Source organism: Grampus griseus (genome assembly GCF_964374135.1).
Source record: "Grampus griseus genome assembly, chromosome: X".
In the NCBI taxonomy this organism is placed as follows: Eukaryota; Metazoa; Chordata; class Mammalia; order Artiodactyla; family Delphinidae; genus Grampus; species Grampus griseus.
This window is the reverse complement of record NC_138999.1, coordinates 126,401,620-126,428,385: the sequence shown is the minus strand read 5'-3', so window position 1 is coordinate 126,428,385 and position 26,766 is coordinate 126,401,620. Positions and strand designations below refer to the sequence as shown.

The window sequence follows — 26,766 nt, the reverse complement described above, 5'->3', positions numbered from 1 at the left end:
AGCGCCACCAGCTGGTGGGTGGGGGAGGGTGTATGGAGGGGATGCAGTGCGAGGGGTCGGGGAGGAGCCGCCTGGCCACGGGGGGGCGTAAGTGAAGCTGAGAGGGGGAGGCGCTGGGGCTGCTGTGATCTGGTGGAGGCTGTTGGCCATGGCAGATGGATTTGTGGGGGTCCAGGGAGGGGCTCTGGCCCACTGCATGAGGCATCGAGAGCTTCAGGTCGCCTCTGTCCGGGTGGCACAGGAATTGCAGAGGTGGGTGGGCAGGGCAAGGCCCTGGCCTCCACACAGAGTACACAGATTCTTTACGAGGGTGCTTTGCACATTCACCCGGACACGCCGTACCAGAGTTGTAAAACAGTCTCCATAAATTTAGCAGTATTGCAAGTTTCCATGATAAGTTTTCTCATCACGGGGGAATTTTATTTGATGGTACTAATGATAATATATCTTCAAATATTGGGAAACCCATGGATCAAAGAGAAAAATCACAGAGGGACTTAGAAAATATTTCCAAGTGAATACTAAAAAAGCACAACTTACCAAAATTAGTGGGAGGCAGCAAAAAGCGACAGGAGGAAACTGTATTCCTCTAAATGCTTCTGTTAGAAAAGAGTCAGGACATAAAATCAGTGAGCTAACAGTCCATTGAGAGATGCTAGAAGAAGAAGAGCAAAGGAAACATAAAATGAAGTAATAAGAGAGCTAAGAGAGGAAATCAGTGATAGAAAGCAAATTATGGACACGGTGAACGAAGCCATGCGCTTCTTTCAAAAGAGCAAGGAAACCGAGCAAGTCCTAGAACGATGAATCACGGAAACGTAGAAAGAACGCTGATCCCCAATATGAGGAATGAAAGAGGGCCAACGTTACGGATCAGATGTACATTAACAAAGAGGATATAGGGGAATATTATGGGACATTATGGAAATGTTTATGCTAACAAATTGGAAGACTTGAAAAATTCCTTGGGAAAAAGGCAGCTTCCTAAAACTGAGGCCAGAAATGTAGAAAAGGTGACGAGCCTTCTATCTGTCTTTTTTAAAAAAATTATTTTATTTTACTTTATTATTGTTTCTTGAGTCGTACGCAACAAGTGCTCTTTTGTTATTATTTTTAAATTTTATTTTTACTTTTGGCTGCGTTGGGTCTTTGTTGCTGCGCGCGGGCTTTCTCTAGGTGCAGCGAGCGGGGGCTACTCTTCGTTGCGGTGCGCAGGCCTCTCATTACGGTGGCTTCTCTTGTTGCAGAGCACGGGCTCCAGGCATGTGGGCTTCAGTAGTTGTGTCACGTGGACTCAGTAGTTGTGGCTCGTGGGCTCTAGAGCGCTGGGGTCAGTGGTTGTGGCGCGTGGGGTTAGTTGCTCCGCGGCTTGTGGGATCTTCCCGGACCGGGGATCGAACCTGTGTCCCCTGCACTGGCAGGTGGATTCTTAACCACTGAGCCACCAGGGAAGTCCCTAGCCTTCTATCTTGTAAATAAATGTAATTTATAAAAGAAGTTTCCTAAAGTCAAACAAACCAAACAGGGCAGGGAGGTGCTCCAGGCTGCTGCTGTGAGGGGCACTAGGGTGGGCTGTGTGGCACAAACATGATTCTCTCCTCTTTGCACCCACAGGCCGGTTCCCACACTTCAACAGCCTGTGCACACCTGTTTGATCGCTTCCCCCCACCCTCAGGTCCTCGAAGATGGCGATGGCTCTGGCGGTATTGCGGGACTGGTGCAGGTCGATGGGCGTGAACGCTCAGCGATCTCTGCTCATCCTGGGAATCCCAGATGACTGCAAAGACCAGGAATTCCAGGAGGCTGTGCAGGCTGCCCTGCGTTCCCTGGGCAGGTACCGAGTGCTGGGCAAGGTCTACAGAAAGGAGCTGGGGTCGAGTGTTGCCCTGGTCGAGTTTGCTGAGTGTTTAAATCGAAGCTTGCTCCCCCGCCAAATACCAGGCAAGGGAGGGCCCTGGACTGTGGTCTGCCTGCCCCAGGCCCCTGATGCTGATTCACAGGATAGACCCAGTTGCCCTGCGCAGCCCCAGGGACAAGCAGTGGTTGGCAGGGCGGGTGAGGCAGGAACTGCAGGTCACTCAGGAACTGCAGGGGAGGAGGAAGCTGCAGGGGAGGCGGGAGTCGCAGGTATGGAGGGAGACACAGGTGAGGAGGAAGCCTTAGGTGAGGAGGGAGCTGAAGGGGAGGAGGGAGCTGCAGGTGAGGAGGGAGCTGAAGGTGAGGCGGGAGCTTCAGGTGAGGCGGGAGCTTCAGGTGAGGAGGGAGCTGCAGGTGAGGAGGGAGCTGCAGGTGAGGAGGGAGCTGAAGGTGAGGCGGGAGCTGAAGGTGAGGAGGGAGCTTCAGGTGAGGCGGGAGCTTCAGGTGAGGAGGGAGCTGCAGGTGAGGAGGGAGCTGCAGGTGAGGAGGGAGCTGAAGGTGAGGCGGGAGCTGAAGGTGAGGCGGGAGCTTCAGGTGAGGAGGGAGCTTCAGGTGAGGAGGGAGCTGCAGGTGAGGAGGGAGCTGCAGGTGAGGAGGGAGGTGCAGGTGAGAAGGGAGCTGCAGGCGAGGAAGGAGCTGCAGGTGAAGCAGGAAATGAAGGTGAAGCAGGAGCTGAGTCAGATGAGGAAGGAGCTGCGGGTGAGGAAGGAGCTGCAGGTGAGGATGGAGCTGCAGGTGAGGATGGAGCTGCAGGTGAGGAGGGAGCTGCAGGTGAGGAGGGAGCTGAAGGTGAGGAAGGAGCTGAGGGTGAAGCAGGAGCTGAGGGTCAAGCAGGAGCTGAAGGTGAAGCAGGAGCTGAGTCAGATGAGGAAGGAGCTGCAGGTTACAGAAATGTTGCAGGCGTGGCAGGACTTCTGAGTGTGGCAGGACCCACGGGCGGGGCAATGGCTGCGCCTGAGGAAGCAGTTGTGACAGCGGCAGGCGCCATGGGTGAGGCAGGGCCCGGGACCCAGCAGTGGAGGCAGGCCTCGCAGCCCGTGCTGGACAGCATGGGCTACCAGGAGCTGGGAACCTTCTCTGGGATGGAAGAGCCGGGCCACGGGGAAGGGTCCTCTGAGAGCTGGCTGGAGCAGGCCAGCCACACGCTGCACCTGTGGCGCCACGTGTCTGAGAGGGAGAGGAGGAGGAGGCTGGTGGAGAGCTTGCGCGGCCCCGCGCTGGACCTCCTGCGCGGCCTCCTGGCGGAAGATCCCGAGCTGGCTGCCCAGGACTGCCTGGCTGCGCTGGTGCAGGTGTTTGGGAACAAGGACCCCCGGGGGAGTGCTCGGCTGAAGTTCGTGACCTGTGCCCAGCGGCCCCAGGAGACTCTCTCTGCGTACGTGATGCGCCTGGAAGGCCTGCTGCAGTCGGCCCTGGAGAAGGGGGCCATCCACCCGGCCATGGCGGACCAGGCGCGTGCCCGGCAGGTGCTGATGCGGGCCCGGCTGAACGACACGCTCCGGGACACGCTGAGGAGGAGGCGGCTGATGAGGAGGCCTCCCGGCTTTGCGGAGATGCTGCGGCTCATCCAGAAGACCGAGGCCTGGGACGCCGACCCGGCTAGCAGGGAGCACTTCCCAGGGCAGGAAGAGGCCCGTGTGGACGTTGGAGTCCTGGCAGCAGCCGCCCAGGCCGCCCCGGCCCATGAGGCCATCACCGCAGGCACCACTGCACATGGCACCAAGGCCTCCCCGGCCGGTGAAGACAGCACAGCCCAGGCCGCCCGTTCCAAGGAAGGGAGCGCCGAGGACCACCCGGCACGTGAGGAGGCCAGTGCGGCAGTTGCCGGCACTGCCCAGGCTGGCGAGGCGGCCCCTGAAGACCATGGTGCCACCAGGGCAGCCCCTGAAGACCATGGTGCCGCCAGGGCAGCCCCTGGCCCTGGGGAGACCAGCAAGGCGTCCACGGCCACTCAGGAAGATGGAAGTGCTGCCGCCCCTGCGGGCCTAGGTCAGGCAGGACCCTCAGATGCCCCCGGGGTCCCCATGCCTGGCCGGATGGGCAGTGCTTCCCCGGTGGCCCCAGGAGGTCCTGGCTGGGAGCCAGAGGGCCTCGCCCAGGCAGGAGGCCAGGAGGCCGAGGAGACCCCCGAGGAGGGGCTCAAGCCCATCCCAGAAGAGCCGGGAAATGAGGACGGGGCTGCAGAGATGAGCCCCCCGGGGTCCACCTCGGGCCAGTAGGCTCAGCAGGCCCCAGGGCCCCCACGCTTGGAGGCAGGGGGAGGCCAGGCCTGGCAGCCTACTGGCCCCATATTAGGGGCCACTCCAGGTGCCTGGGCCTCCCTCCTGAGAGGGGACCCCTATTCATCATCCCCTGGGGCAGGTTGCTCCCTGTACTGGCAAGCCCAAATGTGTCCCTGTAGGCCCCAGAGGGACCCAGGTGTCAAGGAACCCCCCAGCCCCCGCTCCCCTCCCCCCAACACACCCTAGCCATCGTCCCCCCGCAGAGCCCTGAGGTGCGCCACGTGCCAGCCAAGGCTCTGGTCTCTGTGGGCCAGTGTCGTGAGCTCAACGTGTGCTTTCTGGGCATAGATTCAGGCCCAGCGCTGCCTGTTGTTGTGGAAATGTGCATGTGTTATCCTCTGAGCAGTTCCCCCAACCCCTGCGCGGCGTGGAGACCCCGAGCCCAGTCCCAGGAGCCGGCGGGAAGGACGGGATGGACGAGGTCACAGCCAGCGCCCACCCCAGGACCTGGGAGCCCACCTGCGACCTTCGAAGGAAGACCTTGACCGGGGCTGCAGGAGGTCTGCAGGAGGCCCCCCAGGGCTTGTGTTCTGCTGGGCCACCCCGTTGTTCCTCGGGACTCCACGTCCCCGGCTCGGTGGCGTGCGCCCTGCTGTGGGACTGTCCTGTGCCCGCCGTAGGGCAGGGCCAGGCCCCGGGCATGTGGGCCAGAAATGGAGGGTCTGCCCTGGGGGGAGCGGGCATGGCCGGCGCCCATCTTCCTGGCGAGAGGCCACCCGCGGGGCCCTCAGGAAGGGAGACTGTGGGGAGATGGAGGGCCGGCGGGTGGGGTGTAGCGGAGGCACCTTTTTGAGGACCCTGGGTGGGGCCGGGACCCGTGAGCTCCGGTGGCCGTTAGAAGTTCCTCTGTGTGTTGTTATGCCCTGTGTTCAATGGTTTCAGTCAATGTTTCTCTTTAATAAATTTCCCTGAACGTTTCATCTGAGTCTGGCCTCTGCTGTGGGCAATGGAGGGAAAGGGCTGCTGCGGGTGAGGGCGGGGGTCCAGAGTCCGATTCCTGCTCAGCACCCATGGGACACCTCTCCGGGGAGAGGGTAAGGTAGGCACTTTGCAGACCCAGACATCGTGAGGGTTTTTCTTCCAGTTCATAGGTGAATTGTAATGTTTTAGCGCCCTTGACCGTGGGCCGCGTCTCGGGCGATGCTCGTGCTTGAAATCATGGGTGCTGTGCACGGCCCGGAAGGCCAGGGGACACACAGGAGGACTTCTGACCTCGTGGGTCACACGTGGGTCCGTGCACGTCTGCCTGGCCCGGGGGCTCCGGGACCAGAAGGCCGTGGCCGGTTTGCACGAGCGCTCGGCCTGTGGCTCTGCACCCGTGCACGAGTGTCTTCGTGCCCCCTGCGATGACGGGCGTGAAGCAGGAGGCTGACATGCTGACGGGCCTGCCCTTTAGGATGTCACTTCCTGGCTGGGCTGTGCTGTCACCCCCGAGCAACCGGAGCACTTCTGTGAGGGGCTGAGCGGGAGTGTGAGCCCAGGGTGCTGCCGGCCGCGCTGCACTGTCCCGTTTACGTGGCGGAGGGACACGTCGCGCTCCGCATGGCTGCGGACGAGAAGGGCCCCGCCGCGGGCAGGGCGCCCGGCTTCGGCGAGGCGCCTCTTCCTCCCGACACAGCGGCTCCGGCCCTCGGCTCAGGGAGCTGCACCCCCCAGTCCCTCGCCCTGGACCAGCCCGTGCCCGCGGGGCACCCCGACCTCAGGCTGCTGCCTGGAGAAGCCGCTTTCCAGGATTTGACGGAAGAGCCTTTGTTGAAAAGGCCTCGCACCGCCTGCGAGGCCGTGTGGGAAGGCAGCCTGCTCTTCCACCCCTTTCCCAGGAAGCTGTGGACGATCGTCCACAGCAGTCGCTTTGCATCCATTGGGTGGAATGAAGACGGAACTTGCATAGGCGTCAACAGGCTGCTGTTTCAAAAGGAGGTTTTGGACAGGGACGGCCTAGACAAGGTGTTCAAGACAGAACGTGTGGAGAGCTTCATCCGCCAGCTTAACCGCTATGGATTCAGCAAAGTGTGCCAGGACATGCACACGTCCCTCTGCGTGACCAACCTGTCCACGAAGGAGCGGCCCGCCCACGTCCTGAGCGAGGTAAGGAGGGCGGGGGACGGCGGGGGAGGAGCCCTCTCCAGGGGCTGAGCCGCTGGGCCCGGGGGTGGGGGGCGGGTGCCAACCCCGGGGCCGCCTGGGACGGCGGCAGGCGTGTCGGGAGAGCTTCCTTTAAAGGTGGTACTTGGGCACCGGCGTGACGGCCGGAGCTGGCAGTGCCACGTGCTGTGTTGGGACGTTGTTATGGGGGGACCCGAAGCGTTCTCGGCACAAGGACGCGCAGGTTCTGGTCCCTCTAGTCCCTGTCCTGGCAGGGGTGGCCCAGCCAGCCGAGGTCCCCTGGCTCTGCTGCGCCTGGCCTCCCGCCCAGATGAGTCCTCCCTGGCCCGTGCCGGGCCTGGCCGCCGCACCCCCCCAAGTCCTCAGCCTTCCCCCCCCCGCGCAGCTCCCGGGGACCGCGCTGCTGCCTCTTGCGCATCCTGGATGCGCGAGGCGGCCGCCAGGCCTGCCGCCTCCCTGACCTTGATCCGTCGGCCCCTGAGCCCCTTTGCTGCTGCTGCGTGGGCTCCCGCTCTTTCCTGGAATACCCGACCCCTCCAGGCAGGCCCACAGAGGACCCTGACCAGGCAGACCCTGCAGACACACGGAGGTGGTAACGCGGCCAGAACCTTGCAGGGCAGTAAAGAGCACGGGGACATGAGAGCGATGTTCCACCCAACACGTGTTTGGCGCCTCCGTCCTGGGCGTGGCTGAGCAGTTGAGTCCCCTCAGCAGGAAACGATGACAGGTGACAGCCCACCCCCGGCACAGTGCGGGCACCTAGCAGACACCTGGAGAAGCCCCTCAGACGCCCTGTGCCCACCCACTAGAAAGACCCTTGAAGGTCTGGACAAGCACAAGGAAGGCCCTGGCACCCGCGGCTTCACAGTTGGGGGGGCATCGTGTCCAGCAGGGTCTTGATTTGACAGATGAGAAGAGCTCAGGCCTCCCCTGGTCAGAGGCCTGAAAAGAGCCCTTACTGTCCTGAGACGCACAGGTGTGGAGGTGACGGTCCCTGGCAGGGGCCTGCGGGTGTTCAGTTTGGGGGTGCTCTCTGGTGTCTGGACAGCAGGATTGAGGTTTGCTTTTCACTGTGGGTCCTGCGTCTGGAGACATTTTCCTGGTTCTCTTTTCCTTGCCTTTCGAGCTAAACACTTCAAGGGCGCCATGCTCCACCACCCTCTGGGCGCTGGGGTGTCGCGCTTATACCGCGAGTCCTTGTGGTCAGCGCCCAGTGGTGTGTACAGAGCACTGAAGGCCAGGGCGCACCCCCAGCTCACAGTTGCTGCCTCCACGTGTGGGGGATGGGCCGGGGGACCTGGCCAGGACTCTGTGGCTGTCACAGCGATAGGGCGACATCCCCTCCCAAACACTGCTAAGGAGGGGGCGGGGAGCGGGAATTGCCTGGAGTTCCAGGGGTTAGGACTCTATGCTTTCACTGCGGTGGCCCGGGTTCAATCCCTGGTCGGGGATCTAAGATCCCCCAAGCCTTGTGGGGTGGCCAGAAACACAGAAAAGAAAAAAAAAGGTGGGTTCGGGGAGGAGGGGAAGTAGACCCAAGGTACCAGGAATGATCCAAGCACCAGCAGCCAGAGGAGCCCCGGGTCTGCCCGGGTGAGGGGTGGTCCCATCTGCCGCTCCCGTCTGTCACAATGCAACAGCTAGTGCACGTCAGGGGGGTCTCTTGAGCAGCCCAACAGCAGCGCCCCAAGTGAACGATGCAAAAATGGACAGAGGGGACGGAAGAAACCGGTCTACAGTAGAAGTGGGAGACTTCGGTCCCCCCTGTGATGGATTCAAATGGATCCCCCAGCTCCCACCCCAACCATTAAGTCCACCTGTTGCAGTGCTAATCCCAAGGTGCATGTATTTGGAGATAGCGCCCTTGGGGAAGTCAGTAAGGTTAAATGAGGTCACAAGGGTGGAACCCCAGTCCGACAAGAGTGGTGTCCTTTGGAAAAGAGGAAGAGACACCGAAGATCTCCCTCCCTCTCTCCCTCCCTCGCCCTCTCTTCCTCCCTCCCATCCTTCCTCTCTCTCTCTCTCTCCCCCTACCTTTCTCCCCCTCTCTCTTTCCCTCCCTCGCCCCCCTCCCTTTCTCTCTCTCCCTCCCTCCCTCTCTCCCTTTCACTCTCTCCCTCCCTCCCCCTCTCTCCCTCCCTCCCTCTTTCTCTCTCTCTTTCTCCCTCCTCCCCTTCTATGGCCCTGTCCATCCCTCTCTCTCCCTCCCTCCCTCCTTTCCTCCCTTTGTCTCTGCCCCTTTCTCTCCCTCCCTCCCTCTTTCTCTCTCTCTCCCTCCCTCCCTCTCTCTCCCTTTCACTCTCTCCCTCCCTCCACCTCTCTCCCTCCTCCCTCCCTCTTTCCCTCCCTTTGTCTCTCCCCCTTTCCCTCCCTCCCTCCCTCTTTCTCTCTTGCTCTCTCTCTCTCTCTCTCCCTCCCTCCCTCTTTCTCTCTCTCCCTCCCTCCCTCTCTCTCCCTTTCACTCTCTCCCTCCCTCCACCTCTCTCCTACCCTCCCTCCTTCCCTCCCTTTGTCTCTCCCCCTTTCCCTCCCTCCCTCCCTCCTTCTCTCTCGCTCTCCCTCCCTCCCTCCCTACCCCCCCCCCCAACCTGTTCAGAGAAGCAGCCAAGTGAGGGACCAAGAGAAAACCAGCTGTCTGCGAGCCAGGAAGAGACGCCTTCCCTCACCTGAGACTGCACTTTCCAGCCAGTTGAGGTTGGACTTCTAGCCACCAGGACTGGCACCCAGTACATTTCTGTAGTTTTAGCCACCTCCTCTGTGGGACTTTGCTATGGCAGCTCTAAGCAGACTAACACAGCCTGCTTTCATTATGGGTACAGCGACCAGACAGCACCGCAGTAAGGGAATCACAGATTTGAACAGCACTGTACAAAGACTAGGTCTCATGACATGTGTAGACTATTAGCCCCAAGAACAGAGTAGACACGTGCTCGTCAAGCGTACCTAGAACGTTCTCCAGGGTACTCCACGCGTCAGGCCACACAGCATCCCTCAGTAAACTTAAGGGGATACAAACAAAAGGGCTGAAATCATACAAAGTATGTCCTCTGGCCAAAATAGAGTGAAATTAGACCTCAATAACAGAAGGAAATGTGGGAAATCTGCAAAGAGAGGGAAATTGAGCCGTGCGTCCCCAAATAACCGCATTAGTCTGGGACGATGCCAAATCCCACAGCACAGGATGAGGGGCTGAAACAGCAGACACAGATTCTCACGGTGGTTCCGACCAGGAGGCCGAGAGGGAGGGTCCAGCAGGGGTGGCTTGTACTGCGGCCGGTCTCCTTGGTTGCAGGTGGCCGTGCTCTTACCGCCCCTCACGTGGTCACCCTCTGTGCACGCACCCCCAGCTCCTGCCTTCTCTCCTTGCGTGTGCTGATCCGCTCTTCCCTCAAGGGCACCAGCCATCTTGGATTAGACCTCATCCTAATGGCCTCATTTCAACCTAAGAACCACTAACTCCAGTCACAGTGACATTCTGAGGTTCTAGGGGATTGGGGCTTCAACATGCAAATTTTGGGGGGACGCAGTTCAGTCCATAACAATAGCCCAGGGAACGTACAAGACATCACAAGGGAAACTAGAAAATACTTTGAAATGAAGAAAACACATACCAAAGGCCCCAGGACTTATGGCACGCGGCCAAAGAGGCACTTGGGACCTAAAGCTGCAAACACCCGTGTTCCAATGGAGGCGACACCTCAGATCAACCGCCTCATCTTGAACGGGGACAAGCGAGAAGACGAGGAAGGCGAGCCCAAGCATTCTGACAACGAATGTTCACGAGAAAAGAAAAACTGCGCTAATCCACGTACGCGGGGATCCCAAGACGTGCACTGGTCGGGAATCCTCACAACATGGGGGAGGGCGCATCCTTCTTACACACTCAGTAACAAGAGCTACAGCCACCGACCACTTCATTTGGCCCAGGCTTTTTACAAGCAGGTCACATCATGGGGAAACCCACACCAATGCTTTTGCCTGGTACTGTTAGGAGGCCCATTTTACAGATGGAGAAATTGAGGCGTAGGGAGTCTCCATGATTTGATCAGCTTGTCACTAGAAGGACTCTTATTCAAGCTAAGCATCATATGCGTGCAAAGACCCATCCCCGCACTGGCCTGACCTGTCTCCCCAACAGTCAAGGGGGATTCAGCTGTCCTCCACGGGGTCCTACTACCTGACGCCTCAGGCCACATAATGGAGAAAACACAGGGAAGCCAGGCATTAGTGCCCATGAGAGCCTGACACTGGATTCTGCCCACGTGGCCTCCCCAGCCCCATCAGGTCACCATCTCTCGTGAAAGGGACACGAGGGCCAGGGAGGAGGGTGAGGGTCTAGGACTGAGGGCGTGAGGATGGAGAAGGGTCCCGGACGTGGGGGTCCGAGGCACGGCCCTCTGAGGGCGGCTCCTATGCTCAGGCTTGAGCCCTGCTCTCTCCTTCCACTGCCCACTCTGCTCCCTTCTGTCCCAGTGGCGTGGTGGCCCCACGTTCTCCTGCAGGCTCACTTCCCCGGGCACACTGGCTGTCAGGCAGGCGGCAAGCCTGCATTCAAAGCACGGGGACCGCCGGGCTGGAGGACTCTCCGCATCCCCACGGGGCGTGAGTGTCTGTGCCCTTCAGGGCCCTGCGGATGCCCCTCCTCCTGGATGCTTGCTCACACGTGGCTTTACACCCTGCTGCTGTCTTGTGAATGTCACTTGGCTTCACACCCTGCAACCCGCCACCAACCCAGCCCTATCCCTGTGCCCAGCCCCAGCTCAGGGACCACGGACAGGCACAGGCCCGGGCCCCCACACTTGCTCACAAAGGCCCCTAAAGCAGCAGCCGGCGACATTTGCCACAGAGGAGGGTAGGCGAGAGCCAGGCAGGAGGTCAGCCCTTTGCCAAGGAGGCTGGAGCTCAGAGCAGACTTTAGCTGGGGCTGGGGAATGGGGGCTTCTCGGGAAACAGGGCCACGGCTGAGACAACTCACACCAGCCCCTCAGGGGGCAGGCTCAGCGCACGTAGAGAACGTCAGAGCTTCCCGCTGATGGGCAGCAGCTCCCGTGTGCCCTGCGCCGCCCTGGTCAGGACTGGCTGTGTGCCGGGGTGGTGTGTGCTCGTCCAGAGTCTACTGGGGAGGGCGCTGCTGCCCCCCTGAAAAGTGTCTCCCTGAATGTCCCTGGGGCGCTCTTGGCGTGTCCCGGCCGCTGCTGCGCTGCCTGCCACGGCCGTCCCTGGGCTAGCACTGCCCCCCATCAGTCAGTTCACTGCACGAACAGGCACTAGGAATCCCTGCTTTCCCCCGGGAGTGCTTACCATTTGTGATGACAAGATCCCCTTCTTTTCCGGCAGGAGTGTCTGAGCAGGTTCCATTGGCCCTGAAATTCTCCACCTTTTCCAAGTGCCCACCTGCTATATGGCAGGTGCTTCAAATCCAGGATCCCACGTAATGTTCACGTTGTCGTACGGCGCTCAGCAGGGAGGGCTGCCTCTTTAGCCCCCGGCGCCGTCTGCACCTCCCACTGCAGTGACCTCCCAATCCCATTAGGCCCAGGAGTTGCCCCTTCCTTTCGATGCCAGGTCACAGCCCAAACCTGTGGGTCTCTGATGCCGCCATATTTCTGCACCTGCCTGAACGCGGGGACACTGGCGGACGTTGCTTCTTAGTGGCTAGGACTTATTTCTAGTCTTATTCTGATCCCAGACTCTGTCCTTCTCCCCTCTGGAAATTGCTTTCTTTTCATGACATCTCAGAGAATTTGCAGCTCCATAGGAAACGGAATAGAAAACCAGTCAAAATTGCTGTTCTGTGTGTTTTACTCCTGGAGGATATATTATTCAATTTGGATGTGTGTGTGTGTGTCTGTCGGCATGGAGGGAAGGGTGGTGATTTCCCCAGCTGGGTGCAGCTCACGCAAAGCTCCCAGGATTCCAGTCGCACGGCCACTCCTTTCCACTTCGGCAGCCTCTCTTCTTTCCAACCCCCTATTTTCATTCATTTCATCCCACTGAAATCTAGACCTTGCTCACAAGTGGCCAAAGTAAACTCCAGGTGACTAAAATGGTCGTTTCCATACAGTTGGTAATTGGCTCCCCCAGGGCAGGGAGAGGAGGGCCAGCCCCGGGAATACCGAGCAGGGCTTCAAAGAGCAAGACCCTCATTTCTCTGGAAATCCTTGCAGATGGCGGCTATGAAACACCTACCTCTTCACTGTGGCCCACTGCAATGCAACAAGAGCCAGCACCCCTTCCTTCCTGCCCCAGGGCGAGATTTCTCTCGGCTTTATCCACGACCCAGAAGGACATCTCACAGCAATGTCCCATTTCAGACTTTCCCCTGCAACCCAAGACACACCCTCTGCATGTCTGGCTGCTGCCACCACCCAGCTTCATCACCATCACCTCCCACAGAAGGAACCCCCACTTCCCAAAGGCCCGAAGTGCCCTGGCTCGGGGCACTTAACACTCCAGGGCACGCTCCTGGAGCCCCACCGCCTCGTCCCATGTTGTCTTATTCTGTGGGACTTAGGGGACGTCTCACCACCTTCCTCATGTGACAGTGGCTCCTAGACCATCACTCTAGGTGTGGGTGTGTCCTGCTTTTCCTAGCGTTCCCGCTACTAACACAGGCCCTTCCGGAGAGCAGAGGCTCCGTGGAGGTCTGCGGAATAAACAAGCCAGTGGGCAGGGGGCTTATTGAACCTTCTCCTACTTTCTTAAAATACCCGTGCAAATCCAACTCAACAGAGATAGTTCGTTTTATTTACAGAATGACAGACAAGACAGGGAAGCAAGAATTGGAACAACAATGGCTTTTATTTTTCTATTTCTTCCCCCATCTATATCACTGCTAAGGACTTCCACATTTCCAGAGCAGTTCTGATTCCAATTCCCTGTTATCTTGTACACGGTCACAAAACGAACTGGGAGATTTCCCAACCTCTCTTACAAAACAGCAAAACTCTTGTTCTTGAACTGAATTAGTGCAAATACCTGTGGGATTAACGTCATACACAAAGTTAGACACTGAAGCTTGTTTAGTCTTCTATTCAAAGAACCAACATTTGAAAAATTCCTAAAGAAAACAGACATGGAAGTCCATGTCAACATACACAACAGGAACCCAAAATGCTGCACACCGGCTTCCCCCAACTCGCCCGGCTCTCACTGCTTAGAAGGCTGACCGCTCCCTCTTCAAACTCAGAGTGAAGGAGCAGCCCCCCTTCCTGCCCCACGGGAGAAGCTGCTGGACGTGGGACTGGCTGCTGCACTGGCTCAGGCTCCCTCTTCCTCATCGCTCACACTCCCTGCAGACACGGATGGGAAGAACCTGGGAGCCATGCTATTGCTCCTGAGCAGATGCTGCAGGACCTGACACTCGCTGGCCTCCGCGTAGGCCCGGGGACCCCACAGGAACTCGTAGCGGGCAGGGTCGCTGTGGGCCACCTGCCGGTACTTCAGGTAGCCCGTCTGCACCCACACTTCGGTGAGCAGCTCCCTCCCGCCACAAAACCCCAGGGTGCCTCGCTTTCCCCACACCTCCTCCTCAGGGACGCGGTCACCAAACAGGGTGACCATGGTCAGGACCAGCAGAGGGAGGCTGGCCTCGGGCGTGCGCTGCCAGTCGCTCAGCACTGCATCCCAGGTGAGGCCCAGGGTGGGGACCAGGACATAGGTGCGCTGGCGGGGGTCCACCACCTTCACGTCCACGCCAAACAGCAGCTGCAGGCACTCGCAAACGAGGCGGAGGACCACGGGGAAGTGGTCCCGATGCTCCCGGACGACCGTACTCAGCATCTCCGCCTCGGAGGTCGGCTCCCCGGTACGAAACTTGAGGAGCAGGAACCCCACCAGGTCAGCCATCAGCGCAACAAGTGCCTCGCGGGACAAGGGCTCGGCATAGGCGGAGAAGGAGGGGGCGCCAGGGGAGGCGGAGGACGAGGGGGATGCGGCCTCCTCCCCCGCAGCCCCCAGCAGCGGCGCCTCCACCGGACCCTGGGCCGGGACTGGGGCCTCAAGGTCGGCCTCAGGCTGGCGGAGCTCACTCATCTCGACCAGGGGCCTGATCACTGGGGTCGGGCCGCCCACGGGAGTGTGGGCAGGGGACCTCGTACCTGGGGTAGAGAGGGGGTGTGAGCGGCCTCGGCGGAGAAAGGCACCCTGGGCAGCCCTGACAAAGGCCACTTACAGGTCTCGTCTCAAGGGCTGCCCTCGGGCCTCACAGGGGCGCTCCTCCCGGGTGGCCTGTCCCCTGCCAACCTGAAGAAGGAAGTGAAGGGGCTCCTCAGGGTGCAGCCAGCACGGCCCCAGGTTCTGGGGCTGACAGGGCGGTGGGGTGACTTGGGTGTTGTGGGGTCCCCTCTGTTCTGGGAGGGGGAGCCCCTGGGTACACACTCAGGGCACGCACCTCCCCTTGGCTCCTGGCGCTGCCTGGGCCTCCTCTGCTCTGTGCCCTGAGGACACGGTCCTCAGACCTGGGCCTTCGCCTCCCGGGTCCTGGAGCCCCTGTAAGAGGAATGGAGGGCGCACCTCTTGTGTACACTGTGGCACAGCTCTGGGCCTCGGTGCTGGTAGGAGGATTGGGCCGGACTCTGTGAGGTCCCCCCAGTTCTGAGTTCTGGGGTGGGTGGTCCCCTCGGGGTCGCTCGTCGTGCTCACTGTTCCCCTTAAGGGCCTGGACCCTCCCCTTTGCAGGCTGGAGGGGAAACTCAGAACAGGACCCCGAATCTGAACAGAAAGCAGTGAGGGGGCCCCACAGGTGGCCGCACCTGCCCAGGGCCTCCCGAGGGTCCTAGGAAGGGGAGATGCTGGGTCCTCACCTCCTCCTCACATCCTGCCTGGCCTCCCAGCGCTGACCACAGGGGCAGGTTTCTGTTGAGGCCCCTGTTCCAGGGCTGGGGGTCTGCTCAGTCCTCCCTCGGGGTCCTGGGAGTCCACCCTCTGGACCTGAAGGCTCACCCCTCACACCAAACACCTGACCTCCTGAGGACCCCGACCCAGAGGTCAGGAAACATCTCATCTGCTGACCGTGCTCTGGCGCCTCCAAGGCCCCCGCGGAAGGGCAAAGGATCCCTCCCTGTGTTGGGGTCTAACGTCCTCAGTCCTTCCTTCCTCGCGTGCAGGCTGGACTCTGGGCAGGACCTGGGATTGTCCCGTCTGCCAGTGTGAGTCCCTGCTCCTTATACCAGGTCTCCAGTCTCTCTGAGACCCTGACGTCAGGACGTCAGGACAGGCCTACCGTGCTCATCCCGCCCCGGGGCCTCCCACGGCCACCTGCAAGGGCGGTGATATGGTGGGTCCCTTTTGTCCTCCCTCAGGGTCCCCTCAGTCCTGCCTAAGGGCCCTAACCTTAGTCCACCAGGGACCTGACATTTTACCCTCTGCCCTCACGAGACCCCGCCCCTTATCCCAGGTCCCCAGCTTCTCTGACACCCGGATGTCAGGAAGTGCTGCACGTGACGGCCTCCCAAGGCCAACTCAGTTCTGGGTTGCAGGCTGCCCTCAGTGCTCCCTCAGGGCCCTCACCTTGACTCCACACAGGACCTGGGATTCTCCGCAGTGCCCAGCAGACACCCCGCCCCTTATACCCCCTCTGCAGCCTCTCTGAGACCCCGCCCCGTGCTCCCCCTCTCCAGGGTGTCTGAGACCCGGATGTCAGGAAGTGCTGCACCTGTTCATCCCGCCCTATGGCTGGAAGGGCCAACTCGGTCCTGGGATCCAGGTTCCCCTCAGTCCACACTCAGGGCTCTCACCCTGACTCTACATAAGACCTGGGATTCTCTCCTGTGCCCGCCTAGGATCCCGCCCCTTATACCCCCTCCCCAGCCTCTCTGAGACCCCGCCCCGTACTCCCCCTCCCCAGCGTCTCTGAGACCCGGATGTCAGGAAGTGCTGCACGTGCTCATCCCGCCCTATGGCCTCCCAGGGCCAACTCTGTTCTGGGGTCCAGGCTCCCCTCAGTCCTCTCTCAGCGCCCTCACCTTGGCTCAACGAAGGACCTGGGATTCACTCCCGTGCTCACCAGACACCCCGACCCTTATACCCCCTCCCTAGCCTCTCTGAGACCCCGCCCCGTACTCCCCTCCCCAGCGTCTCTGAGACCCGGATGTCAGGAAGTGCTGCACGTGCTCATCCCGCCCTTTGGCCTCCCAGGGCCAACTCTGTTCTGGGGTCCAGGCTCCCCTCAGTCCTCCCTCAGGCCCTGGGAAGTGATTAGCCCATGAGGGGGGAGCCCTCATGAATGAGATTACCTCCCTTTTAAAAGAGGCCCCAGACGGCTGCCTCATCCTCTTGTGCCATGTGAGAAGATGGCTAGTTGATACAGCTAGACAAGAAACCAGTCCATATAAAGAAGAGCTTTATTACTATTATTTATTACTCAGCCGTACAAAGGAACGAAATTGGGTCATTTGTAGAGATGTGGATGGATCTAGAGACTGTCATACAGAGTGAAGGAAGTCAGAAAGAGAGAAACAAATATCGTGTATTAATGCACATATGTGGAACCTAGATAAATGGTACAGATGAACCGGTTTGCAGGGCAGAAATAGAGACACAGATGTAGAGCACAAACATATGGGCACCAAGGTGAGGAAATGGTGGGGGCGGGCGGGGGGTGTGATGAATTGGGAGATTGGGATTGACATATGTACGCTAATATGTATAAAATGGGTAACTCATAAGAACCTGCTGTATAAAAAAATACATAAAATAAAATTCAAAAGTTAAAACAAACCAAAGAAATAAGAATAGGTTTATGACATTATCAATCACAGTAGAAAACCACCTGTAAAGACAAATGGACGTACTTGCCACAACGGGCTCTGCATCGCCAAGTTCGCTCCCCCAACTCCGCAGCCTCGCAGGAGGCCTTCCTATTGGTGGAAGGCCAATGGGCGTGTCTTTTGCTTCCGGAGGCGCCAAGCCTTGGGACCTCAGGCCCTCAGTGCGCATGGCCACTGCTGCTTCCGTAGCAGAGCGCCTCCTCACGTGCTCTTCTGATCCAACCAGTTTCTCGGTAAAGAGACGTCTAGAACTTTCTCCCTCATCTTCCTGGGGCTTCCGGGAGCACCCGGAAGCCCACGTGGCGTTCGCACAGAGTGCCTGGGACAGTCGGCGGCACAGTTCCTGGCTGCTCTGCTGAGACGAGCTCTTCAGCCCCTCGTGAGCGGGACTCCGGAGCCATCCACAGAGACAGAGCGAGTCAGGAGACAGGCGGGGGCTTTGCCGGGGGCTGGACTCCGCAGGTACCGGGGGCCCCGGGAAGGAGTGGAGGTCGGGGGAGGGCTACGGGCTGCTCGGTTGGGAGTGGGGGAGCGGCGGCGGAGGGTAGCGGGCTGAAGGGGGGCTGAGGGAAGAAGGGTCCCCCAGTGAGCGGGTCAGAGGGGAGGACCGCTGGCTTCCGGGGTGGCTGGTGGGGGGCGTTCTGGAGTCGGGGTGCAGAGGGTGGGGCTAATGGCTAAGCGTGGGGGGGGGCCTGAGCGGAGGGCTTCCTGCTGGTCGGGTGGGGCCGGCCTTGGGGGCCAGAGGAGAGGACGACTGGCTGCGGGGGTGGGGAGGACGGGACGGGACGGGCGGGCCCCACCCCCGGGGCCGAGACGGGAGGGGCGGGCTAGCGGCTGCTGCGTGTGGCGGGAGGAAGGCTGAGGCGGGGGTCGATGGGGAGGACTCCCGGGCGCGGGTGCGGTAGGCGTTAGGGGAGCTCCCGCCGGGGCGGGGCGTGGGGTGGGGGGGGAGGACGCTCGTGGCAGTTAGGGGGCTCCGGCTCCCGGGTGGGCGGGGGCAAGACGGGTGGGCTCTGCGTCTGGGGTACGAGAAGCGAGAGCCCCTGGCGCTGAGTGTGCTCGGGGGAGGACTCCCCGGTGTGGGGAGGTGAGAGAGGCAGTCTGACCTCTACGCATGGCGGGGCGCCCGGCTTCCAGGGCCCAGAGCGGAGCGCCACCAGCTGGTGGGTGGGGGAGGGTGTATGGAGGGGATGCAGTGCGAGGGGTCGGGGAGGAGCCGCCTGGCCACGGGGGGGCGTAAGTGAAGCTGAGAGGGGGAGGCGCTGGGGCTGCTGTGATCTGGTGGAGGCTGTTGGCCATGGCAGATGGATTTGTGGGGGTCCAGGGAGGAGCTCTGGCCCACTGCATGAGGCATCGAGAGCTTCAGGTCGCCTCTGTCCGGGTGGCACAGGAATTGCAGAGGTGGGTGGGCAGGGCAAGGCCCTGGCCTCCACACACAGTACACAGATTCTTTACGAGGGTGCTTTGCACATTCACCCGGACACGCCGTACCAGAGTTGTAAAACAGTCTCCATAAATTTAGCAGTATTGCAAGTTTCCATGATAAGTTTTCTCATCACGGGGGAATTTTATTTGATGGTACTAATGATAATATATCTTCAAATATTGGGAAACCCATGGATCAAAGAGAAAAATCACAGAGGGACTTAGAAAATATTTCCAAGTGAATACTAAAAAAGCACAACTTACCAAAATTAGTGGGAGGCAGCAAAAAGCGACAGGAGGAAACTGTATTCCTCTAAATGCTTCTGTTAGAAAAGAGTCAGGACATAAAATCAGTGAGCTAACAGTCCATTGAGAGATGCTAGAAGAAGAAGAGCAAAGGAAACATAAAATGAAGTAATAAGAGAGCTAAGAGAGGAAATCAGTGATAGAAAGCAAATTATGGACACGGTGAACGAAGCCATGCGCTTCTTTCAAAAGAGCAAGGAAACCGAGCAAGTCCTAGAACGATGAATCACGGAAACGTAGAAAGAACGCTGATCCCCAATATGAGGAATGAAAGAGGGCCAACGTTACGGATCAGATGTACATTAACAAAGAGGATATAGGGGAATATTATGGGACATTATGGAAATGTTTATGCTAACAAATTGGAAGACTTGAAAAATTCCTTGGGAAAAAGGCAGCTTCCTAAAACTGAGGCCAGAAATGTAGAAAAGGTGACGAGCCTTCTATCTGTCTTTTTTAAAAAAATTATTTTATTTTACTTTATTATTGTTTCTTGAGTCGTACGCAACAAGTGCTCTTTTGTTATTATTTTTAAATTTTATTTTTACTTTTGGCTGCGTTGGGTCTTTGTTGCTGCGCGCGGGCTTTCTCTAGGTGCAGCGAGCGGGGGCTACTCTTCGTTGCGGTGCGCAGGCCTCTCATTACGGTGGCTTCTCTTGTTGCAGAGCACGGGCTCCAGGCATGTGGGCTTCAGTAGTTGTGTCACGTGGACTCAGTAGTTGTGGCTCGTGGGCTCTAGAGCGCTGGGGTCAGTGGTTGTGGCGCGTGGGGTTAGTTGCTCCGCGGCTTGTGGGATCTTCCCGGACCGGGGATCGAACCTGTGTCCCCTGCACTGGCAGGTGGATTCTTAACCACTGAGCCACCAGGGAAGTCCCTAGCCTTCTATCTTGTAAATAAATGTAATTTATAAAAAAAGTTTCCTAAAGTCAAACAAACCAAACAGGGCAGGGAGGTGCTCCAGGCTGCTGCTGTGAGGGGCACTAGGGTGGGCTGTGTGGCACAAACATGATTCTCTCCTCTTTGCACCCACAGGCCGGTTCCCACACTTCAACAGCCTGTGCACACCTGTTTGATCGCTTCCCCCCACCCTCAGGTCCTCGAAGATGGCGATGGCTCTGGCGGTATTGCGGGACTGGTGCAGGTCGATGGGCGTGAACGCTCAGCGATCTCTGCTCATCCTGGGAATCCCAGATGACTGCAAAGACCAGGAATTCCAGGAGGCTGTGCAGGCTGCCCTGCGTTCCCTGGGCAGGTACCGAGTGCTGGGCAAGGTCTACAGAAAGGAGCTGGGGTCGAGTGTTGCCCTGGTCGAGTTTGCTGAGTGTTTAAATCGAAGCTTGCTCCCCCGCCAAATACCAGGCAAGGGAGGGCCCTGGACTGTGGTCTGCCTGCCCCAGGCCCCTGATGCTGATTCACAGGATAGACCCAGTTGCCCTGCGCAGCCCCAGGGACAAGCAGTGGTTGGCAGGGCGGGTGAGGCAGGAACTGCAGGTCACTCAGGAACTGCAGGGGAGGAGGAAGCTGCAGGGGAGGCGGGAGTCGCAGGTATGGAGGGAGACACAGGTGAGGAGGAAGCCTTAGGTGAGGAGGGAGCTGAAGGGGAGGAGGGAGCTGCAGGTGAGGAGGGAGCTGAAGGTGAGGCGGGAGCTTCAGGTGAGGCGGGAGCTTCAGGTGAGGAGGGAGCTGCAGGTGAGGAGGGAGCTGCAGGTGAGGAGGGAGCTGAAGGTGAGGAGGGAGCTGAAGGTGAGGAGGGAGCTGCAGGTGAGGAGGGAGCTGAAGGTGAGGAGGGAGCTGAAGGTGAGGCGGGAGCTTCAGGTGAGGAGGGAGCTTCAGGTGAGGAGGGAGCTGCAGGTGAGGAGGGAGCTGCAGGTGAGGAGGGAGGTGCAGGTGAGAAGGGAGCTGCAGGCGAGGAAGGAGCTGCAGGTGAAGCAGGAAATGAAGGTGAAGCAGGAGCTGAGTCAGATGAGGAAGGAGCTGCAGGTGAGGATGGAGCTGCAGGTGAGGATGGAGCTGCAGGTGAGGAGGGAGCTGCAGGTGAGGAGGGAGCTGAAGGTGAGGAAGGAGCTGAGGGTGAAGCAGGAGCTGAGGGTCAAGCAGGAGCTGAAGGTGAAGCAGGAGCTGAGTCAGATGAGGAAGGAGCTGCAGGTTACAGAAATGTTGCAGGCGTGGCAGGACTTCTGAGTGTGGCAGGACCCACGGGCGGGGCAATGGCTGCGCCTGAGGAAGCAGTTGTGACAGCGGCAGGCGCCATGGGTGAGGCAGGGTCCGGGACCCAGCAGTGGAGGCAGGCCTCGCAGCCCGTGCTGGACAGCATGGGCTACCAGGAGCTGGGAACCTTCTCTGGGATGGAAGAGCCGGGCCACGGGGAAGGGTCCTCTGAGAGCTGGCTGGAGCAGGCCAGCCACACGCTGCACCTGTGGCGCCACGTGTCTGAGAGGGAGAGGAGGAGGAGGCTGGTGGAGAGCTTGCGCGGCCCCGCGCTGGACCTCCTGCGCGGCCTCCTGGCGGAAGATCCCGAGCTGGCTGCCCAGGACTGCCTGGCCGCGCTGGTGCAGGTGTTTGGGAACAAGGACCCCCGGGGGAGTGCTCGGCTGAAGTTCGTGACCTGTGCCCAGCGGCCCCAGGAGACTCTCTCTGCGTACGTGATGCGCCTGGAAGGCCTGCTGCAGTCGGCCCTGGAGAAGGGGGCCATCCACCCGGCCATGGCGGACCAGGCGCGTGCCCGGCAGGTGCTGATGCGGGCCCGGCTGAACGACACGCTCCGGGACACGCTGAGGAGGAGGCGGCTGATGAGGAGGCCTCCCGGCTTTGCGGAGATGCTGCGGCTCATCCAGAAGACCGAGGCCTGGGACGCCGACCCGGCTAGCAGGGAGCACTTCCCAGGGCAGGAAGAGGCCCGTGTGGACGTTGGAGTCCTGGCAGCAGCCGCCCAGGCCGCCCCGGCCCATGAGGCCATCACCGCAGGCACCACTGCACATGGCACCAAGGCCTCCCCGGCCGGTGAAGACAGCACCGCCCAGGCCGCCCGTTCCAAGGAAGGGAGCGCCGAGGACCACCCGGCACTTGAGGAGGCCAGTGCGGCAGTTGCCGGCACTGCCCAGGCTGGCGAGGCGGCCCCTGAAGACCATGGTGCCACCAGGGCAGCCCCTGAAGACCATGGTGCCGCCAGGGCAGCCCCTGGCCCTGGGGAGACCAGCAAGGCGTCCACGGCCACTCAGGAAGATGGAAGTGCTGCCGCCCCTGCGGGCCTAGGTCAGGCAGGACCCTCAGATGCCCCCGGGGTCCCCATGCCTGGCCGGATGGGCAGTGCTTCTCTGGTGGCCCCAGGAGGTCCTGGCTGGGAGCCAGAGGGCCTCGCCCAGGCAGGAGGCCAGGAGGCCGAGGAGACCCCCGAGGAGGGGCTCAAGCCCATCCCAGAAGAGCCGGGAAATGAGGACGGGGCTGCAGAGATGAGCCCCCCGGGGTCCACCTCGGGCCAGTAGGCTCAGCAGGCCCCAGGGCCCCCACGCTTGGAGGCAGGGGGAGGCCAGGCCTGGCAGCCTACTGGCCCCATATTAGGGGCCACTCCAGGTGCCTGGGCCTCCCTCCTGAGAGGGGACCCCTATTCATCATCCCCTGGGGCAGGTTGCTCCCTGTACTGGCAAGCCCAAATGTGTCCCTGTAGGCCCCAGAGGGACCCAGGTGTCAAGGAACCCCCCAGCCCCCGCTCCCCTCCCCCCAACACACACACCCTAGCCATCGTCCCCCCGCAGAGCCCTGAGGTGCGCCACGTGCCAGCCAAGGCTCTGGTCTCTGTGGGCCAGTGTCGTGAGCTCAACGTGTGCTTTCTGGGCATAGATTCAGGCCCAGCGCTGCCTGTTGTTGTGGAAATGTGCATGTGTTATCCTCTGAGCAGTTCCCCCAACCCCTGCGCGGCGTGGAGACCCCGAGCCCAGTCCCAGGAGCCGGCGGGAAGGACGGGATGGACGAGGTCACAGCCAGCGCCCACCCCAGGACCTGGGAGCCCACCTGCGACCTTCGAAGGAAGACCTTGACCGGGGCTGCAGGAGGTCTGCGGGAGGCCCCCCAGGACTTGTGTTCTGCTGGGCCACCCCGTTGTTCCTCGGGACTCCACGTCCCCGGCTCGGTGGCGTGCGCCCTGCTGTGGGACTGTCCTGTGCCCGCCGTAGGGCAGGGCCAGGCCCCGGGCATGTGGGCCAGAAATGGAGGGTCTGCCCTGGGGGGAGCGGGCATGGCCGGCGCCCATCTTCCTGGCGAGAGGCCACCCGCGGGGCCCTCAGGAAGGGAGACTGTGGGGAGATGGAGGGCCGGCGGGTGGGGTGTAGCGGAGGCACCTTTTTGAGGACCCTGGGTGGGGCCGGGACCCGTGAGCTCCGGTGGCCGTTAGAAGTTCCTCTGTGTGTTGTTATGCCCTGTGTTCAATGGTTTCAGTCAATGTTTCTCTTTAATAAATTTCCCTGAACGTTTCATCTGAGTCTGGCCTCTGCTGTGGGCAATGGAGGGAAAGGGCTGCTGCGGGTGAGGGCGGGGGTCCAGAGTCCGATTCCTGCTCAGCACCCATGGGACACCTCTCCGGGGAGAGGGTAAGGTAGGCACTTTGCAGACCCAGACATCGTGAGGGTTTTTCTTCCAGTTCATAGGTGAATTGTAATGTTTTAGCGCCCTTGACCGTGGGCCGCGTCTCGGGCGATGCTCGTGCTTGAAATCATGGGTGCTGTGCACGGCCCGGAAGGCCAGGGGACACACAGGAGGACTTCTGACCTCGTGGGTCACACGTGGGTCCGTGCACGTCTGCCTGGCCCGGGGGCTCCGGGACCAGAAGGCCGTGGCCGGTTTGCACGAGCGCTCGGCCTGTGGCTCTGCACCCGTGCACGAGTGTCTTCGTGCCCCCTGCGATGACGGGCGTGAAGCAGGAGGCTGACATGCTGACGGGCCTGCCCTTTAGGATGTCACTTCCTGGCTGGGCTGTGCTGTCACCCCCGAGCAACCGGAGCACTTCTGTGAGGGGCTGAGCGGGAGTGTGAGCCCAGGGTGCTGCCGGCCGCGCTGCACTGTCCCGTTTACGTGGCGGAGGGACACGTCGCGCTCCGCATGGCTGCGGACGAGAAGGGCCCCGCCGCGGGCAGGGCGCCCGGCTTCGGCGAGGCGCCTCTTCCTCCCGACACAGCGGCTCCGGCCCTCGGCTCAGGGAGCTGCACCCCCCAGTCCCTCGCCCTGGACCAGCCCGTGCCCGCGGGGCACCCCGACCTCAGGCTGCTGCCTGGAGAAGCCGCTTTCCAGGATTTGACGGAAGAGCCTTTGTTGAAAAGGCCTCGCACCGCCTGCGAGGCCGTGTGGGAAGGCAGCCTGCTCTTCCACCCCTTTCCCAGGAAGCTGTGGACGATCGTCCACAGCAGTCGCTTTGCATCCATTGGGTGGAATGAAGACGGAACTTGCATAGGCGTCAACAGGCCGCTGTTTCAAAAGGAGGTTTTGGACAGGGACGGCCTAGACAAGGTGTTCAAGACAGAACGTGTGGAGAGCTTCATCCGCCAGCTTAACCGCTATGGATTCAGCAAAGTGTACCAGGACATGCACACGTCCCTCTGCGTGACCAACCTGTCCACGAAGGAGCGGCCCGCCCACGTCCTGAGCGAGGTAAGGAGGGCGGGGGACGGCGGGGGAGGAGCCCTCTCCAGGGGCTGAGCCGCTGGGCCCGGGGGTGGGGGGCGGGTGCCAACCCCGGGGCCGCCTGGGACGGCGGCAGGCGTGTCGGGAGAGCTTCCTTTAAAGGTGGTACTTGGGCACCGGCGTGACGGCCGGAGCTGGCAGTGCCACGTGCTGTGTTGGGACGTTGTTATGGGGGGACCCGAAGCGTTCTCAGCACAAGGACGCGCAGGTTCTGGTCCCTCTAGTCCCTGTCCTGGCAGGGGTGGCCCAGCCAGCCGAGGTCCCCTGGCTCTGCTGCTCCTGGCCTCCCGCCCAGATGAGTCCTCCCTGGCCCGTGCCGGGCCTGGCCGCCGCACCCCCCCCAAGTCCTCAGCCTTCCCCCCCCGCGCAGCTCCCGGGGGCCGCGCTGCTGCCTCTTGCGCACCCTGGATGCCTGAGGTGGCCGCCAGGCCTGCCGCCTCCCTGACCTTGATCCGTCGGCCGCTGAGCCACTTCTGCCATCGCTGCGTGGGCTCCCGCTCTTTCCTGGAATACCCGACCCCTCCAGGCAGGCCCACAGAGGACCCTGACCAGGCAGACCCTGCAGACACACGGAGGTGGTAACGCGGCCAGAACCTTGCAGGGCAGTAAAGAGCACGGGGACATGAGAGCGATGTTCCACCCAACACGTGTTTGGCGCCTCCGTCCTGGGCGTGGCTGAGCAGTTGAGTCCCCTCAGCAGGAAACGATGACAGGTGACAGCCCACCCCCGGCCCAGTGCGGGCACCTAGCAGACACCTGGAGAAGCCCCTCAGACGCCCTGTGCCCACCCACTAGAAAGACCCTTGAAGGTCTGGACAAGCACAAGGAAGGCCCTGGCACCCGCGGCTTCACAGTTGCGGGGGCATCGTGTCCAGCAGGGTCTTGATTTGACAGATGAGAAGAGCTCAGGCCTCCCCTGGTCAGAGGCCTGAAAAGAGCCCTTACTGTCCTGAGACGCACAGGTGTGGAGGTGACGGTCCCTGGCAGGGGCCTGCGGGTGTTCAGTTTGGGGGTGCTCTCTGGTGTCTGGACAGCAGGATTGAGGTTTGCTTTTCACTGTGGGTCCTGCGTCTGGAGACATTTTCCTGGTTCTCTTTTCCTTGCCTTTCGAGCTAAACACTTCAAGGGTGCCATGCTCCACCACCCTCTGGGCGCTGGGGTGTCGCGCTTATACCGCGAGTCCTTGTGGTCAGCGCCCAGTGGTGTGTACAGAGCACTGAAGGCCAGGGCGCACCCCCAGCTCACAGTTGCTGCCTCCACGTGTGGGGGATGGGCCGGGGGACCTGGCCAGGACTCTGTGGCTGTCACAGCGATAGGGCGACATCCCCTCCCAAACACTGCTAAGGAGGGGGCGGGGAGCGGGAATTGCCTGGAGTTCCAGGGGTTAGGACTCTATGCTTTCACTGCGGTGGCCCGGGTTCAATCCCTGGTCGGGGATCTAAGATCCCCCAAGCCTTGTGGGGTGGCCAGAAACACAGAAAAGAAAAAAAAAGGTGGGTTGGGGGAGGAGGGGAAGTAGACCCAAGGTACCAGGAATGATCCAAGCACCAGCAGCCAGAGGAGCCCCGGGTCTGCCCGGGTGAGGGGTGGTCCCATCTGCCGCTCCCGTCTGTCACAATGCAACCGCTAGTGCACGTCAGGGGGGTCTCTTGAGCAGCCCAACAGCAGCGCCCCAAGTGAACGATGCAAAAATGGACAGAGGGGACGGAAGAAACCGGTCTACAGTAGAAGTGGGAGACTTCGGTCCCCCCTGTGATGGATTCAAATGGATCCCCCAGCTCCCACCCCAACCATTAAGTCCACCTGTTGCAGTGCTAATCCCAAGGTGCATGTATTTGGAGATAGCGCCCTTGGGGAAGTCAGTAAGGTTAAATGAGGTCACAAGGGTGGAACCCCAGTCCGACCAGAGTGGTGTCCTTTGGAAAAGAGGAAGAGACACCGAAGATCTCCCTCCCTCTCTCCCTCCCTCAGCCTCTCTTCCACCCTCCCACCCTCCCTCCCTCTCTCTCTCCCCCTACCTTTCTCCCCCTCTCTCTTTCCCTCCCTCGCCCCCCTCCCTTTCTCTCTCTCCCTCCCTCCCTCTCTCCCTTTCACTCTCTCCCTCCCTCCCCCTCTCTCCCTCCCTCCCTCTTTCTCTCTCTCTTTCTCCCTCCTCCCCTTCTATGGCCCTGTCCATCCCTCTCTCTCCCTCCCTCCCTCCTTTCCTCCCTTTGTCTCTGCCCCTTTCTCTCCCTCCCTCCCTCTTTCTCTCTCTCTCCCTCCCTCCCTCTCTCTCCCTTTCACTCTCTCCC

At 60.6% G+C, this 26,766-nt stretch overlaps 3 protein-coding genes across 3 annotated transcripts; 2 read left to right on the top strand and 1 right to left on the bottom strand.

Annotated features, from left to right (window-relative positions):
• The first annotated feature begins 1,436 nt into the window (after window positions 1-1,436).
• LOC309817647 (paraneoplastic antigen Ma6E-like) lies at window positions 1,437-4,330 on the top strand. The gene has a single exon (XM_082646912.1). The coding sequence runs from the start codon at window positions 1,686-1,688 to the stop codon at window positions 4,134-4,136; it is 2,451 nt and encodes an 816-aa protein (XP_082503038.1). The 5' UTR covers window positions 1,437-1,685; the 3' UTR covers window positions 4,137-4,330.
• Window positions 4,331-13,565: 9,235 nt separating this feature from the next.
• LOC309817646 (melanoma-associated antigen 8-like) lies at window positions 13,566-14,339 on the bottom strand (the record flags this gene model as incomplete). The annotated part of the gene is made up of 1 exon (XM_082646911.1): window positions 13,566-14,339. One exon carries the CDS (start codon window positions 14,337-14,339, stop codon window positions 13,566-13,568), a length of 774 nt encoding a protein of 257 aa, XP_082503037.1.
• Window positions 14,340-19,852: 5,513 nt separating this feature from the next.
• On the top strand, window positions 19,853-22,481 carry LOC309817645 (paraneoplastic antigen Ma6E-like). The gene has a single exon (XM_082646910.1). The coding sequence runs from the start codon at window positions 19,909-19,911 to the stop codon at window positions 22,285-22,287; it is 2,379 nt and encodes a 792-aa protein (XP_082503036.1). The 5' UTR covers window positions 19,853-19,908; the 3' UTR covers window positions 22,288-22,481.
• Window positions 22,482-26,766: the final 4,285 nt, after the last annotated feature.

Coding starts and splice junctions, on each gene's coding strand:
- LOC309817647 (XM_082646912.1), top strand. CDS start 1,686: ATGGCGATGGCTCTGGCGGTATTGCGGGACTGGTGCAGGTCGATGGGC.
- LOC309817645 (XM_082646910.1), top strand. CDS start 19,909: ATGGCGATGGCTCTGGCGGTATTGCGGGACTGGTGCAGGTCGATGGGC.